We start from the raw sequence: 17,971 nt of genomic DNA on the forward strand, positions 1-17,971 counted from the left end.
AAAAGTTAAAGATGTTATCCGCTCTCATCCAAAAAGTTAGGAGCATATAAATATGCACCTAACTCACCCTTTCGATGGTGTTGTTCGCCATCTAAAACTTGAGAAGGACTGACTTGCGTCGATGAAGATCAATGTCGAGGCACATTATGTATCTCGTTTCAATTGTCAATTACTCTAAAATACAATCAACTAACTCACGAGTGTAAAATACATGTATCTCGTACTGCTCTTTTAACCGAATTTAATCCTCTATAGTTTGTTGATTCGGGTGCAAAGGACCATGTGACAAAGAATAGAGATGTGATAGATTACGTAAATATTAGTTAAAATATTTACATAATCTTGTATTTTAGGTTAATTCCAGCTCTTTAATTCTAGCATAACTCTAGCCTAAAATGTAGTAGTATTGTTTTCCGTAAAATCATTTATTGATTTCCTTGATTATTTATACAAACAATACTAGTATTACATTTTAGGCTAGAGTTATGCTAGAATTAAGGAGCTAATTTACCACAACATAAGGTAAATTCCATAATATATGCTAGTTAGAATTAAGGAGTTAATTTACCACAATATATGCTAATCCTAAGATACAAGATTATGCAAATATTCTAACTAATATTTACGTAATCTATCAAGATTGATTTGTTGATTTCCAACGAATCTTAGTGGATCAATGTGGATCTATGTAGGAAATAAATTAAGGGTTGAAGTATGAGGGATCAAATTTTAACTTATGTGCCAAACTAAAAGGTATTGAAAATACTTTAAAGAGCCTCTTAGTTTACATTAAAATTTAGAGAGAAAAAGTTAAAAACCAACTCGAATAATCTATTAGTGTTAGTTAGTAGTGCTCACTTGGACCCTGATTGACCAAATAAATTTGGTTATTTACCGTTAGATTTAAGCTTATTAAATTTAAACCTTAGGATTATTTTTTATCTCCACCACATGATCCTAATAAGCTTGGATCTAACAGTGAATGACCAAATTTATTTGGTCATTCAGGGGTCCAAGTAAACACTACTGTTAGTCGCTATAAAATTATGCACTAAAACCAATGTTTTGAAAATCGGACCGGACCGACTGGTCGAACCGCGAACCAGTCAAGTGTCCGGTCCGGTTTTAACTATACAGGTTCAACTATATCAGACTGTATCAAATCAGGGTTGAACCGCGAACCGGTGTTGAACCGGATTGACCGTGGTTTTTTACTATTTTTGAAAAAAAATATATTGAATTAAGGAAAAAAACTAAAAATTAGACAGAGAACAACCTCTTTAATAATTGATGTTAATTAATTTAATTTTAATCTTAAGTATTGTGTTAAACTATGAATTTGATTTTAGATGTGTAAATTTTTAATTAATGTGTTAAATTAAGGATTGATTACTGATATGTGAATTTTTATATTATATGTATAAATTTTTAATTTTTAATTAATATGTTAATTTAATAATTATTTATTATATGTATGAAATTTTTAATTTTATATTTAATGAAACATGATTTTATTTTATATATATATTTATTTTTTGATTCAGTTGAACCATTTCAATTGAACCGGTTGAACTTATTAAACTTTGAACCAATTGTCTCACCGGTTCAATGTCTGATCCAATTTTTAAAAGATTGAGTAAAACTGAATGAAATGGATAGAGTAGTTTTGTGCCGACCAAAGTAATGAAACGAAACATTGTCTGAATTTAAGAAGTCGGCCAATTGGTGGGTCAGTCACTCTCTGAATTATTGGTCAAATTTCTGAGCCCAATAAATGATATACATCTACTGGGCTTCAATTATTTGATGGCTTTTCTCAATTTGTCTCTAAACACAAAATTACACCAAAATACAATTTCAGTAATGTTATTTTTCTATTTTTTTAAATTAAATTTCTGTATTTTAATTTGATCATATTTTTTTATGTATTTGTAATTTTTGGATAATCTATGACATGGCTTGCGTCGTTACCAAATTTACGGTAACTGTCCTAATTCTGTTAAAAGAGAGAAAAGTAAAAAACGAGTTAAAAATTTTGCTTTTTTCGAAATAGCCCTCTGCCATGTCACCCATTTAATTAATTTCATCTATTTGCCTTTAATTTGGTAACGGCGCAAACCAGATTTGGTTTGTAACAAAAAAAAAATACTATAGATATCAATCTGCAAATCCATGAAACCACAAGACATCTATTTGAAATCAACTCTAGAATTTATACCTAACTAACTCTAAAGATAAAATTAATGCTCAATGGTGAACTTATAAATTAAAAACTAACTAAATCTATAAATAATGCTCAATGGTGAACTTGTAAATTCAATATGGAAAATGAATGTGCCCCCGTAAGCAAAAGAGGGGCTACATGTTACTGGGTGTGAAAAACGTCCAACCTGAACAAGGGTCATCGACTGTGGCTGAGGTCGCCGACCTTAGTCAACTTTAGAATTATGGGACCTGGGTCAACGACCCCGCCCCAGGTCGATGACATGGCCCGCTGAAATCATCTAATCATGCGCATTTTGCTCCCTTGTTGCTTTCCCAATGCATTCCAAAACTCCAACATCTTCTGATGGTTCATGATTGTCCATTTTGAACATCATTTCGTGGATGGATATCTTCATAAATATCTCTGATGCTGTCATATTGCTTTGAATTGAATCTCTTTAACCTGATTCCTCACGATTACCGATTGAATATTTTTATCTACTACACTTTCTCTTGAAAAGAATTTGACCTCAAGTTGTTTGTTGAGTATGGAAGAAACTCGTTGGTCTTGAACGGGCTCAAATATTTCATATCTAGCAAAAGTGTGTTATTCCCAACTACCTAAGGATAATCAATTGATAAGCATTCATTTTGGCATTCTTCTTCCACTCTTTACCAACATCGAATAAGATTTCTCGGCGAAGCTTGTCCACTTATTCCTTGGCGATTCCATGAAAACTCTTCAAGACCCCTACATGGCTTCGAGTAGACAAACGGCAAGCTTTTACATCCTCTACTTCACTCACTCGGATACTATTTACAGCCTTCTTCCACTCATAGTTGACATCAAATGGAATGTCTCGGCCATACTTGTCAACCCACTTGGTAACGATCCCATAAACAATGTTTAAAGCTCCTATATTGCATTGAGTTAACCATTCTTGGACTTCCTTATCCTTCTCTTCATTAACCCGAACACCATTCCACTTCCCAGATTGTTTGCACATGTTCTTCATCTAGTTAGGGATTATTCACGTGCAGGACACTGACACTCTCAAACTCAATCTTCTCTTTCTCAATTTCATTCTCAAGCTCGCTCTTCTCTTTATTAATCTCATTTGCAAACTTGGTCGCCACCTTCTCACCCTCATTTTCAAACATGTACTTCTCTTTCTCAACCCAATTTCACTTCCCACAAGCCACTTTCCCAAAATCCATCTCTTCAAGGACGTTGTTATCCCCTTAGGGAATAAACACATTTGGCATAAAACATCTGAAAGACTCAATAATCTCATGTGATTCTCTTCACGACTCAAATCAAGGATTCCATTTTCCAAGTTTCCTAGACCATTTAACTCGCCACATCCTAACACATTTGATCCACCATCATCTCTTCCATCATCGTATCCTTTAACCTCCATACATAAAGTTATTTCATCCTTCTCTTAATAGAAAATATCAAGCCCAATGCCACTCTCCCCTTCCCGAAGATCAATACCCCCATCTTCTTTAAGCATCCTAGTAAAGTTGTATCTAAGGGGAATTTTATAAAACACATCAAGGACAACCTTTCCAATATGAGCTTCCTCACTCTTACCTCACACAAAACCAACTCCCCAATGCCCTTGCCTACTAAAAGTCCCTCATCCTCTTTTGAGTCTATGCAACAGTAAATGGGTTGAATCGCACATGAGTTGTTCGATATTCGGTTTCTACACAATTTATAAATAAGTCGAGCTTGAACATATCAAAATTCGGTTCAAAAGATCACGAGCAAACTCGATTATAGATTCATGAACAAGCTCGATTATAATGTTCATGAGCATGTTCAATTATTTTTAGGAAAATGGTATTTTATAAAGGGATAAATGCAATGTGTATGTAGTTTTGTGTGAAATTTTATTTTTGTAGGTTTCAAAATAATATAGTTTTGTGTTAAATAAATTTCCAATTAATATAATTAATAAGTTATTTGTAAGCAAAGTTAATGAACATAATTAAAGGGTTGCTCATGAACAGCTCACAAACAGAATATTTAGATCGAACTCGATAATTTTTTAACGAACCAAGCATGAGTGTGTCAAAATTTGGTTCGGCTCAATTACAGACACATATAACATAATTTATAGAATGAGACTCTTTCTTAGGTTTAGAGGCAAAGACACAGGACAGGGATCAACACCCCTCCGTCTGGAATCACTCTTTATAAAGGTAAAATTATCACCATTTCAAAAAAAAATTATCTTCATTTACGAGATGTGATTGTATTCTCAATAAATAAATAAAATTATTTATTTTCCTTTTTTAAAGGAATATTATTTATTTTCTAAGAAGGTATCATTTTGTCTTTGATAGAGATAAATAAATGAATACAATTAACTCAATCTGTAATTATCACCTAATTAATCTCCGTTATATTTAAATTTAAAGTCCAAATCTAATGGTAATTGATCAAATTTAATCGGTCTGATCACGTAAAAACTACTTTTTTTTTTAGTTCTTAAGGGTATCCACTATTGGTAATAGTGACTATTCCATCTTGTACCTCTATGGATGAGACTGCTGGCAACGAAAATCCTTTCCGAAGGAATTCAAACAAGTTGAAAAAATGGACCCACTTTGTGACTTATTGAAGGAGTTTAGAAAGTGCCGACACATTTTAATTTTGGTTTAGAAGTGTTTATCCCAAATATGCAATGTTTGTCTTAGAACGTCGAATTGATCTTGACTTATTAATTACCTGCCTCTAAGGGTGCCGATTCAATGTTTGTCATAGCAAGCAATGTTTTTTTTCCAAATTAATGTTTGTCTTAATCAAAATTTGGATTGAATTCAATTGTATTTAATTAATTATCTTTTTATACAATCCAATCCACAAATTTAGATATTCAATTGTATTAAACATTTTTTTTTATGAAGAATTTCCTTTAAATCAAATCAGAATGAAGAACATCAAGAAGAAAAATGGGAGGACTGTCCCACTCACCATGTACAGACAATGAATTCGCTATTCTAGCTAAACGTATGAGTTGTCTGGTTCAATGAATGCTTAACAAAAGAAATGGTTGTAGAATCTAAATCTTGCATAATTAAAAGACAATCTTAAATAACATCAGAAAGATAGGATAACTGCTTTGATGCTTGTGTGAGTGTCGTCACCACTGATAAACAATCAGTGAGTATCGTAACATTGCGTCGTGAGGTGGATTTCAGCTAAGACAGTGCTTCACGCACTGCCATTGCTTCAGTAAGTTAGGCTCGAAGTGACCCGCAATAGCCATGTGTGTAGTATACTCGCATTGACCTTGATGATTCCGCACGAGGAAACCAACCGAGCAGTAGCCGGCCTTCGGGAAGACTCCAGCATCAACATTGCAGTACCAGACGTCAATAAGTGGTCGTTGCCAAGCCGTAACTGCTGATGAAGAGTGCCGCATAGCAATTGAAACAGTTATTCACATTAATAATTAATAATAATAATAATAATAATTCCTCCATTTTAAAATAATTAGGGTTGTTTACATGAAATTCATAAATATAATAGTATTTATTGTTTAATCAATATTTGTAATTTAATTAGTATAATATCAAAATATGAATCTTTTTTCTGTAAATGTCAATTCTTTGAATGCTTTAGTTGGTGAACTTACAGCAGAAATTCCGTTAACTGCCAAATTGACACAATTCAAATTTTTTATTGACAAAACTTTAAATAATTTTTAAAATTTGAATTTCTATGTAAATTCCCCAAATAATTATCAACCTTTGATCAAATTTTTTTTCATATTATTTATCATCTTTAGTTTTTAAAACATTTTTTTTTACCCTTATTAATGAGTTTAATATTAAATGTACACATTTTAAGTTTTTAAGTTATGAAAAGTAGTTCAATTTAATAAGTAACACAAAAAATTAGGATTATAAAGGCTGATACATCATTTGCCTCCTGAATTTGTCCAAAAAGTTTGATTGGCCCCCTGAACTATCAAAGTGTCCCAATAGCTCCATCAACTTACATAAAATGTTCAATTAGCCCCTTGAACTTGCATAAAATATAATCAATTAATCACTCGGGTGAAAAAAAGTAAATTGCATGTGAAAGATGCGTTGCACGCGCCTTAAAATGTTATTAAATAATTCACAAAATAGATTAAAAAGAAAGTTCTTACTTTATCAACTGTAAAGCGTGTATTCTCTAATATTAGAACCTTATTACCCGACATTGATCATTTTACTTTTTTTAAGACGCGTGCAATACATTTTCCGTATTTAAGTTATATTTTTTGCAACTGAGTGATTAATTTATTACATTTTACGCAAGTTTAATGGGCTAACTGAACATTTTATGCAAGTTGATGGTGCTATCAAGACACTTTGAAAATTCAAAGAGCCAGTCAATTTTTTTGGACAAGTTTAGAGGTAAATGATGTATTAAGCCGATTATTAATAAAGATCTCCCATCAATTTAATGCAAATCATGTAATTTTTTTAATATATGTGATTTGGTCGAAATGTGATAATTATTTTGAAATGGATGGAGTATATATAATTATTATTTTTTTATGAAATATACATTATATGTTATATATAATGATTTAAACACGAGATTTTTTTTTTGAGTAGATCAGTAGATTAATAATCAGCCTCATAACAGATAATATCCTACAACCAACTCGGAGCAGAAAAAAACACAAACTCACTAATATTGGATAAGGCATGACGTGCAACGACATGAGCTCCCCTATTCGCTAGCCTTGACGAAAAGGACAGTTTGAAATCGTGTCGCTAATTTAATAAGACTTGACAATTCTGAATAATGTTGCCAAAATCTGAAAGGTCCAACTCAGATGAATTGACACTATTGACAATCGAAAGAGAATCAGAATCAAAAAGAACATTAACACAGTTTAAATCAAATGCCCAGTAAATAGCTTCCCGAAGAACTAGAGCCTCAACGAAGCGGACATCCTCAAAGAAAGGTAAAAGCATACTACGACATGCCATGAATGAACCAACAGAAGAACGAAGTAACATCCCCAGACCGCTACAATTTTGAGCTTTAAATATTGCAGCATCACAATTGCATTTAACATAACCTGTAGGTGGACGAATCCAGCGTGCTGGCTGCCTCGGAATGACATGCGCTGGTATGCTGGTGACCGGAGGGACGGACGGAACTGCAACTGATCGACGGGCCCCGGCAAACGGTACTGAATCCAGCGCAGTAGAGGATGACGCCACACCTGCAGGATCACGCCGACGGCCAGACGCCTGGTTGTCGTGGTAGATCAGGCGGTTGTTCACAACGGCCTCTGGTTGCCCGGACGAATCGGGTCCACGGTTAGGGTCAGCTACAACACGAGCTTAGGACGATCGCCAATCCTGAAGGAACCGAGGAGCAGCAGTAATAGCCTGAAGAGGGAGCTGAAGTTTGCTCTCCCACACCAATTAATTCCTTTGACACCAAATTTCCCAAAGAGTCATGGCAACCGAGCAAGAAACCTCATGTGACATCGATGAGAAAACCAGCAAAACAGCATCCGTTAGATAATCAAGCTGGAGTATATCCGTATTGACACCAGCTATATTCCAACATTCCTGAGCATAGATACACCCCACAAAGACATGGTAGTCATGCTCGACATCAACATGGAAAACCGGACAATGAATAGGGATCGCCACAGCTCGAGCAGCTACCCTATATCTTAAACACGAGATTTCTAATAAAACATTTACAACTCAACCTTAATTGATTTATGGTTATTAAAGAAAAACTTAATTGATTTATTGGTTTAATTCTTTTTTTCTAACTTCTCAATGTTTTATTAGGATTTGATATTCAGACGAAAATAAAAATGTATATTCATACGACAACGCCCAACTACTTTTACGATGTCTCAATAAATCAGGAAAAACATACACTACTGCTCAACCAAATCTTAATCCTCCATTTAAAACTTAACACCTTATTTGGTTGACAGTTTCTTATTTACATCATTAATTTTACTCCATCACTCAATCCTATACTTATATATATTTTAAAAGTTATCAAATAATTGAATACTACCATACTAAAAAGAAATAACATAAATTTTTAAACTATGAAATTATTATAACTAAAATTAACGGATAAAATATTACGAAATTATAAAATGTTAAATAACATAACAAAAAAAAACCATAGTCTATCAAAACTTATTATCTTGTAGATTTGTAAAACTTATTGTTTTTTTAATAATTTAATCCGATTACTTAGTTCGAGATTCGTCATACTTTTAGATGAATTTTCTCTTATATACGAGAACTTCTACGATGGACCGGATGCAATGAATCCAACCAATAAAAAAAAAAATCAACCTTATACTAGAGCAAGAAAGGCCTTGAATTTGGCCTACAAGAAAATTTTGTACTTATGCGGTTCATTTCAACTTGCTATTTTTGTATTTCTTGATTGGAAAAATAGCTCCTTTTGTATTTCATTTTATTATTATATTTAGATAATCCTCATCATTTCAGTTTTGCTATTTTCAATGGCCTCCAAATTCATTTGGATTTCAATTTTGAAAATTGTCTTCTATGTTTTTGTTTTATCTAAATGAATTAGTAGAGAGAAATACCTTCCGTTGCTTTATCAACTACAATGATTCTTTTTAAGAATATCAACTTCAATGATGATATAACAAATTTCTTCCGACTTTAATAACCTCACTATTTTTTTTCTGACACTGAAAACAACAATTAAAAACCACAATAATGATATAGAAAATTCTCATTTTAATAGTCACTAAAAATTTCTTTTACCATTTTATATATAAAAAAAAATCTTGAAAGTGTCAAACACGAGTTCTTTGATCCTTTTAGTTCAACTAATAGTAACACTTATTATTGTAGAAAGAAAATCAGTTAAACTACCCACAATTGCAAATTACTTAACAATAATCAACAGCAGTTGTGGAAGGAAAATCAAGCTAAACTACCAACAACAAAAATTCATACAAGAAACAATAAACAATAACTGAACCAGACAGGCTATAGAGAATAATCATTTCACCAAGTTTCAAAAATTTACATGATAAGACGTTCAATTGTCTCTTAAATAATTTGGAATTAGAAAAACAACACTATACAACTTTCCAAATATTTGCAATGAATTGAAAGCTAAAGAGTTCCAAAGCGATATACACGGCAAAATCTCTAAGTTGTTAAAAAAGACAAATAATATATATGTTTATGTGCCCTTTCTACAGAACCTCAAAAAGCACTTCTACAGAAATAGCTTCTTAAAGGCAGATGCCACGTCACAGAGAGCTAAATAACACAGCAGTGGAGAGCCTGACCTAACAAAACTACACTAATATATACACGTCTAGAACAGGCAGTCCAAATACCCGTTATATTGCTTCCTGTTAAACTCCAGCAGGCTACCATAAGTGCGGTCCGAAATCCCGATAAACAAAGCTTCTGTATCAGGGCTGAAGGATAAGCCTGCAATTTCCCCGAAAAGATCTATCTCCTGGCATTTCAGGTACCCAGATTGAGTATCGAACACGTGAACGAAGTCGGCAGGTTCGGCCATAGCCAAGAACCGGCCATCTGAACTGAACTTTAGTCCTCTTATTGCGCCCATGTTTCCTTTCAACACAGCAAGAGATTTGGATAGATTCCTTATGTCCCATAGCCTGCAAGTAGTATCTTGATTCCCGGTAGCCAAAATTCGTCCATCTGGGTGCCAAGCTGATGCAAAAGAAAAGTCTAAATGACCTCTGAGGCTTTGAGTTACCTTCCCAGAATGAGCTTCAGCGATCAAGCCCTCTGTGCTGTCCCCGAGGACTACAAGCATCTTACCATCTGGGCTAACAGAGGTGTTCTGAAGGAATAAATAACCAAAACATGAGCATTCGGGTGAAAAAATCAGAACCAAAACAGAATAGCTCTCAATCAGGGTACTCACATTTACAGACCAATCGAACGAGAAACGATTTACGCAGGCAAAACTTTCAGCGTCAAAAATTCTAACATGAGCATCATTGTTTGCAGTTATAATCCTCACTGAGCCACTGTGCAAAGAAGGATCAGTTGTCTGTTTTGCAAGGAAAGTTGAAAGATTTCACAATTATAATCTGTACAAAGTCCTTACTTGGGATTGTGGTATATGTCTACTGCATTGGTAATGGCATTTTCATCTGTTGTTACTTTTGTGCTGAATGCAACTCCAGGCTGATCTAAGTACTGCCCAAAACACACAAAGATAAAAAGAATAGTAAACTTGTTCGCATTTTTAATAGAAAAACCATTTGTCTCCAAAATTCATTGAAATCAACAGATTAAGCAACTGTAGTACCTTGCAAATAAGCTCCCCCTGAAAACCACCAGCAACCATCAAGTTATCTTTGACAGCCATAGTGCTTATTTGCACTCTAGAGAGTGACTGAGGCAACAGTCCTGGGCGGTTCTGTGGAGAAAAAAATGTTTCAGACACATATAAATGCAATAAGCACAAAAGAATCATGCTGGCCTGGATGCTACAGATGCGCACCAGAGTAGGAACAATTGGCTTGGCCACATTTAGTAATTCTCTGCCCCTGTGCTGCAATGCTGACCAATGCATGACAGAGTAATTTTGCATAAGGTACACGTCATGCTTTGATGTTGCCCATATCAGGTTCCTCAACTATAAAGCAAGACAAACAAAACGAACAAGAGTATTAGTTATCGAACTCAAACTGTCAAAGAAATTGTATATCGGAAACTTCCTTCCATTGAAAGAAATAATCACAACACCATGAGATGAAGAAAACAATGTCCTAGGGATTGGTGCTACAATTAAAGAGCAGGTAACCCTTTGAACAAGGAAATTGGACACACAGATTATAGCTCTTTAAAACAAGCAAATAAGTCGTCGTAATGAACCACGACAAAGGACAACAAAACACAATCCAAATGGATGAATATTTGTCTGTTAAAACCGGAAAACAAAAAGAATGAAAAAGAAGGCCAACTAGTTCTAATTAAAATGTTTCTTTTCAAAGCCTAGCTAGCCATCCATCTATCATCACTTAAATTTCAAAGCAAGTCTATTTATTGGCTCGTGTCATAGAAAAATATATTACAGTATGATCTAACAGGTCATATGAAAAAGAATATAATATCCAGGAAATTGAACATGAAAGAAGCACAAGCTACATTTGATGTCCTATAATGCAACACATAGCATGCTGTGCTTTCAATAAGGTTCCTTGTGAAATGCACTACTGAATAGTTCACTACAGGAATTGAGGCAGGAGCCACTTAAATGCTCAGATGTTCTCCTATCGTACCATATAACCAATGTATCTTTAATTGCACCAGCTGCTCAGAAATAATGTCCACCCTGCTTAAAAAGCTGAAATAAAGAGGAATTGCAATCCCAAATGCCACAAATGGGTTAAAGCATATAATATTTCAATGGTCAGGTATATTTAGGCACATAACAATCACATGCATAAAAGAAAAGTATCCCCATGTGAGAAGATGAAAATAGTAGTTTGCACTTCACAATGAACTATCTCAATCAAATTACACATATACTAACTGTACATCATGGTTTTGTAGTTTCTAGTCTCCAAAACTTTCTCCTTGATCTCAAAAATTGTCTTAAGAACCGATTATTGATAACGAAATTGGACTCGAGAAGCGCCTTGAGTCTTGACTAATATTTATTCTCTAAATTCTGGATAAATTTAGTCATGCACCCGATTAAGGAAGATTGCAAACTAGAAAATGCTGCGCTGTACCATGTGTGTGAAATTTATATCCATAATTCAGGAGTCAGATCATGCTATAGGCCGGCTCGGTGCACTACGCGTCCCCGCTTAAGCGAGGGTCCGGGGAGGGGTCCCACCATAATGGTGTACTGGGGGCAAGCCTTCCCCTGCCAATTTTTGGCAAGAGGCCGCTCCTAAGACTCAAACCCGTGACCTCTCAGTCACGCGACAACAACATTTACCGTTGCGCCAAGGCTCACCCTCTAGTCAGATCATGCTATCTGTAGAAAAAATCATTTCCTTTTAAAATCTGTGCAAAATCTACGCGTCATACATTCAGGATTGTACCTAATAGAATTTATATTTCGATTTGATCAAAATTTGAGAAACTGTTAACTGATGCACGTCTAAGGTAAAAGCATCCTTTAGAATTCTGCACAAAAATGTTTTAGTGAATACAAAGCCTATCTTAATGCCAGTACATTGGGAACATGTTCAGAAGGCAAAGACTTGTCAAAATTTGAAGAAGTTTCATGATAAATTAAGTTAATTCTGAAGAAATAAGCTTTTACTACTGAGAAAAACTCAAGTTCCCGTGTTGCAGGCCTGAGAAGGTATTGGATGATGGCCTTGCTGGCCCTTAATCTGTACAACAGTTAGTTGTTCAAAAATTGAATAAATTTCAGAGAAATTAAAAAATAGGATTGTACCTAATAAAACTGATATTTTGATTTTATCAAAATTTGAGAAACTGTTAACTGATGCACGTATAAGGTAAAAGCATCCTTTAGAATTCTGCACAAAAATGGTTTAGTGAACACCAACCCTATCTTAATTCCAGTACATTGGGAACATGTTCAGAAGGCAAAGTCTTGTCAAAATTTGAAGAAGTTGTTCATGATAAATGAAGTTAATTCTGAAGAAATACGCTTTTACAACTGAGAAAAATTCAAGTTCCCATGTTGCAGGCCTGAGAAGGTATTGGATGATGGCCTTGCTGGCCCATAACTTAATCTGTAAAACTAAGTTAGTTGTTCAAAAGTTGAATAAATTTCAGAGAAAATAAAAAAAAAAATGAAAAAGGATCAATTTCAATCACCATACCTTTAACATGTTTAGGCACAGAGGTACAATCACATGAAAAGATATCCATAAATTGGGTAATAAAAATTGACAACACCTGCAAAACTAAGGCTAATGATATGTCCATAACCAAATGCATATTATTATGTAAGAGAATAATTAGTTACAACACTAGGACCAAGTCTCGCGAAAATTAGCACGGATATAGTAATTCATAATCATGACACAGAAAGCGTGGACCATATGAGAGGCAGCCAAAATCAAGCCTCTTGTGAATAAGATGAAACCTATTTGGACTTGGGACAAGATATGAATCTCTCGTGTAAAGAAATTATGAAGTGTCTTACGCATCACCAGTAACACAGAAGGGCCAAAAATGTAAACAAATAGGAGAAAATAAGGACGCAAGAGCTCTAGATTGTTTAGAAAGCAGAAAAATTCGACCAACTCTATGCATGTGATGTAAAATGGATGGAACTATGTATTTGAAAGTAAAATTAAACTACAAATAGGATTAGGGCCAATATCTCAACCTGAAAATGCACAATTGTGGACTTGACAGTCCTTGTGTTGAACTGGAATTCATAAAAGAGCTTTCCCTTCTCTACTTCCAAGCATTCCTGCCAAAATATAATATCTACAATGATAAATTGATGATTCCAAGACTAACATTAACATAAAGAATTATAAAGGTGTTTAAGAATTTCTAATAGATTAAACAAAATCTCATAAAACTAACCTTGTCGAGCTCCACTCGAGATCGAGGAAGGTTCTCGTAGTTCTTGTACTGCTTTAATCTTCTCTCACGGTATCTATCTCTAGTGAAATTAAGCCTCTCCCATGGAATTCCTTGCATATCCTTCCCATTTCTAGCTTCCAAGGCCGAGGTATCAGTTTTAACCTTACTCTAAAATCAACAAATTCCAAATTATTAGCTATGCAATCACACTATAATGCATTATCAAACACATAATTAAACAATACATGCGTTCTAACTGGCATACCATTTCCAGATCATCTTCGAAGTCAGAGTCTAAAGAATCCAAGTCCGAATCTCTTTCAGTTTCGGCAACACCGAAAGGATTATCGTCGAAATCCTCAACGTCGTAATAGTCATCGCCGACATACTCGAGATCGTCGCTATGAAACTGAGCCATTCGCCTGCCATTTTCATCGAAAAAACAGCAAAATTAAATCAATCATCCACAGAAAATCAAGCTGATAGGTGAAATAGTAAAACAATTTCAGATACAAAAAAACAATCAAAAAACAATTTCAGATACAAATCCAAACAGATATTATTCAACCGGGAAAACAGAAAAACATAGAAACCATACGAAGTACCTTCAAATATAAATGGATCTGAACGAGAGAAAGAGCTTTATGGAGCACAGATTACCGAGAAACAAAGAGAAATCAGGCTGCTGCGTAAGTATTGGTGGAAATTTTCCGATATACGGAGGAAGTATGTAGAGCAAGGTTTGGTAGCTGAAATAGAGTAAACCAGAATCAGATATTTGCTTCTTTCTTATAAATGGTGAGGCTAAGCTCCTCCAGTGTTTGGCTGTAGGACCCACCTGATGGAGCCCATTAAAATTGTCGTTTTCCGAGAAAATAAAATATTCACGGAGTCGGTGGACTGAAATTGAAATTTAGTGGGTTCCATATGAAAAAAATCTTCTGTCCCGAATCTCATTCAATTTTTGACACGTGTCCCTTTTATCTTACTTTATTGCTACTAATTATGGTTAGATATACTTAACTTTGGTTAAAGTGTAGTTAAAGGGACACGTGTCAAAAATTGAATGGGGGACAGAGAAGGGGACAGAAAATTCGGGACAGAAGATTTTTTTCCGGTTCCATAAACAGCCGTCTTTAAACGGATTTTTTTCTTTACCCGCTTTTTCTCTCCCTTCTTGAAAGAAATCGAAATTTCTTTTATTTTAGAAAAAAAAGAACATATTCTAATTAATTTATAGATATTTTCATCTTATTATAAAATAGGGAAAAGTAAAAACGAAAAAAAAAATGTATGTGGTTTGCCTAATTTGCAAATAGAGACATGTGGTTTAAAAGTTTACAAATAAAAGTCTGTAGTATGTTTTATTTACAAAACAAAATATTACAATTACAAATTTAAGTTCTGATTACAACCAAAGACGTTTTTATCTAAAAAATATTATTCTTACATATCAGCAAAACACAACCCCCCAAAAAAAAACAACTTTCTAAATCGAAACAATAAATAATATGGTGAAATTTTACGTTTTTTACTAATCTGACAGTTTATGAACTAAATTGATATTTAAGTTCATTTTACACTGTTGTAATTTGATTTTGTGATCTGTATTTTGTCAATATATAAATGTAATTGAAAAAAAATAAAAAAAATGCTCTTATTGTTATCAATTACTTAAAAGTTTAATTTTAAATACTTTGTTTTGTAAAAAAAGTATACCACATACCTCTATTTGCAAACTTTTAAACCACGGACCTCTATTTACAAACAAGGCAAACCACGAGCATTTTTTTCGTACTTTGCCCAATAAAATATAGAGAACGTGTAAAAACACTCTTAAACGTTTATATTTAGGAATAATTTTACTTTTAATATCTAAAATGGTACTCTTTTACCATGGTATCTAATAACAATTTTACTCCTAATCTTGCCAAATTGGATCAATTAGAGAAATTATTCATCAAATTATCTCATCGGTCATGAATATTGTGTATCATTTTTATCACTCATTATTAACAGATTACAAATATATAATTAAACATGAATTTTTTAAAAAAAATTAAAAAATATATTGTATTTTGTACGGATTAGGCAAAAAAATCAAATATTTCGCCGAAATTAAAAATATTAATCTCAAATTCTATTATTAAATCAGAAAAAATATGAATTTTTTTAGAAACAACTTACGTATAATTGGTGCAGAATAAGAAACAAAATATCTATATTTTATAATAATATCTGAAATTAACCCAACTTGTCACTGTTATGGATAAAATTGCTCGATTGCCATCGTTAGAGTAAAATTATATTATTTTAGATATTAAAAATAAAATTATTCCTACTTATAAACGTTAAGATATTTTTATACCTTATTCCTAAAATAAATCATTCATACGCTATTGAATTTAAATGGTTTAAAAATCAACTACTAACTACTAACCAACCTTGAATAAAGGTAAAAGTCGTGATATTTATATTGATTGCATAAAATATAAATGAATTAGATGTTTTACCTAAAAAAAAGTTTAATAGTAGATTAAATATTGAAAAGATTTGTGGGGTTAATCCTCAACTTTGAGTCCTTTATATAAATTACTAGGGTTGAGAAATAATTTCTCGCAAAGGGCTTTCTCAACCCTTTTTGAGAGATTTCACCATTGCCGCTTAGATGTTTTACCTAAAAAAAAGTGTTAATATTAGATAAATATTGAAGATTTGTAGGGTTAATCCTCAACTTGGAGCCCTTTATGTAAATTATTACACAAAGGGGTAGGGTTGAGAAATAATTTCTCACAAAGAATTCTTGCTCAACCCAGGTTGATAGATAGCACCATTACACTGTATCTGGCGTCGTAATGGTGACAGAATACTATATAAATTAGCTTTGCGCAATCTTCTATCATTACGGAGTTTGGTTAGGGAATGAATTTCCGACTCTTTTTTTTTCTGACACAAAGCAGTTGTAATTATAATTTGTTTAGAAAATCTCTTAATTATGATTGGAAATTATAATTTGGTACAAAATCTCTTAATTTTTTAATATTTTACAATTATACTTGTAAACTACAATTATGCATAAAAATTATAATTATACTTAGAAATTAATTTTATTTAATATATTGTAATGATTGACTTAATTACTTAGAGAAATCATAATAGACTTCATTTTGTAATATTTTATAATTATGTTTAAAAACTCTAATTATGCTTATAAACTATAATTATATTTATAAATTCTAATTATACTTATAAACTACAATTAGAAATGACTTTATACATAGTAATTGATATTTTAAAATGGTATAAAAAACATTAGAAATTAATATATAAAAAATGTATGAAATTAGTATATAAAAATGTTAGAAATTAGTATATAAAAAATTATTAGACTAAAGTTTATAAAAATTAGTATTGTAGTTAGATTGTCATTATTCCTCCTTCTAGGAGGAATAAATCTGGAGAGACAAAGTTCCAGCTTTCTGATCTTTTCACCAAGCCATCAGTAGTAAAATTGTTTACTAATGTGGTACAAGATGCGGTTGAAGAGCAAGTTTGCAAGTTTATTGAAAGATTTGATGCATTGATAAATTAGTAATTTGTGCCAATTTTGAGGTTCAGATTTTGGCATTTTTGGATCCTATTTTCATTAGAAACGAGCCAAAGATCACTAGTTATTAGCTTTGCTCATGAACTACGTTCCTTTTTGGTCAAATTTCATCGTTTAGGCTTTCAATTGCACAATTTACTATTTTGGCGTTATTTTTTTATTTTCCTTTTTTTTTTGTCTTTTCTTTTCCGTTTGGATTCAATTTTACTTTTCCGTTTAGGATTCTGCTTTAGTGTTTTACTATTTAAAGGCTTTATTTTGGTTGTATGAATCAACTTTTGATATTAGGAACTACTATGTAGGATAGATCGAAAACCGGATAAGCCAACTCATTGGTCAAAGGGTGGGAAATAGTGCGCCGCATGATGGCGTAAGAGGATTCTTTCATGTAAACTTCTAATCTGCTTTCATGCAAGAGTCAATTCAGCATATATTGAGAATTCTTTAATGAAAACTATTTCATACTAGCTAACTTTTTCATTGCACCTCACTCTTCGTTCCTTCTTCCGAAAGCCCAATTAGTTACCCTTAACCTTTCCAAACTCAAACATCGACTTCCATGTTTTAATCAAAACACAAAGTAAGTGAAACTTA

General features: G+C 33.0%; 1 protein-coding gene across 3 annotated transcripts; it reads right to left on the reverse strand.

Moving 5' to 3' along the window:
- Window positions 1-9,235: 9,235 nt before the first annotated feature.
- On the reverse strand, window positions 9,236-14,538 carry LOC136235228 (uncharacterized WD repeat-containing protein C2A9.03-like). 3 transcript variants are annotated; one of them, XM_066024814.1, is made up of 9 exons: window positions 14,376-14,538; window positions 14,036-14,192; window positions 13,771-13,938; window positions 13,565-13,651; window positions 10,742-10,876; window positions 10,547-10,657; window positions 10,343-10,434; window positions 10,157-10,262; window positions 9,236-10,072 (listed from the first exon to the last, which is right to left on the reverse strand). In XM_066024814.1, exons 2-9 carry the CDS (start codon window positions 14,186-14,188, stop codon window positions 9,572-9,574), a joined length of 1,353 nt encoding a protein of 450 aa, XP_065880886.1. In that variant the 5' UTR covers window positions 14,189-14,192; window positions 14,376-14,538; the 3' UTR covers window positions 9,236-9,571. The 3 variants fall into 3 exon arrangements, with proteins under 3 accessions (XP_065880886.1, XP_065880888.1, XP_065880887.1); XM_066024816.1 differs by lacking the exons at window positions 13,771-13,938; window positions 14,036-14,192; window positions 14,376-14,538 and adding an exon at window positions 11,523-11,587; XM_066024815.1 differs by lacking the exons at window positions 13,771-13,938; window positions 14,036-14,192; window positions 14,376-14,538 and adding an exon at window positions 11,523-13,128 and having other exon boundaries at window positions 13,565-13,624.
- Between the last annotated feature and the right edge of the window lie 3,433 nt (window positions 14,539-17,971).

The sequence above is a fragment of the Euphorbia lathyris genome, chromosome 7 (genome assembly GCF_963576675.1).
Source record: "Euphorbia lathyris chromosome 7, ddEupLath1.1, whole genome shotgun sequence".
Taxonomy (NCBI): domain Eukaryota; kingdom Viridiplantae; phylum Streptophyta; class Magnoliopsida; order Malpighiales; family Euphorbiaceae; genus Euphorbia; species Euphorbia lathyris.

Bases quoted from the DNA above. Each gene is read 5' to 3' on its own strand.
- LOC136235228 (XM_066024814.1), bottom strand. From the start codon at position 14,188: ATGGCTCAGTTTCATAGCGACGATCTCGAGTATGTCGGCGATGACTAT. The intron at 10,658-10,741 runs GTGCGCATCTGT...TTTTCTCCACAG, and splicing joins AGCCAATTGTTCCTACTCTG to AACCGCCCAGGACTGTTGCC. The intron at 10,073-10,156 runs GTGAGTACCCTG...TTATTCCTTCAG, and splicing joins CGTTCGATTGGTCTGTAAAT to AACACCTCTGTTAGCCCAGA.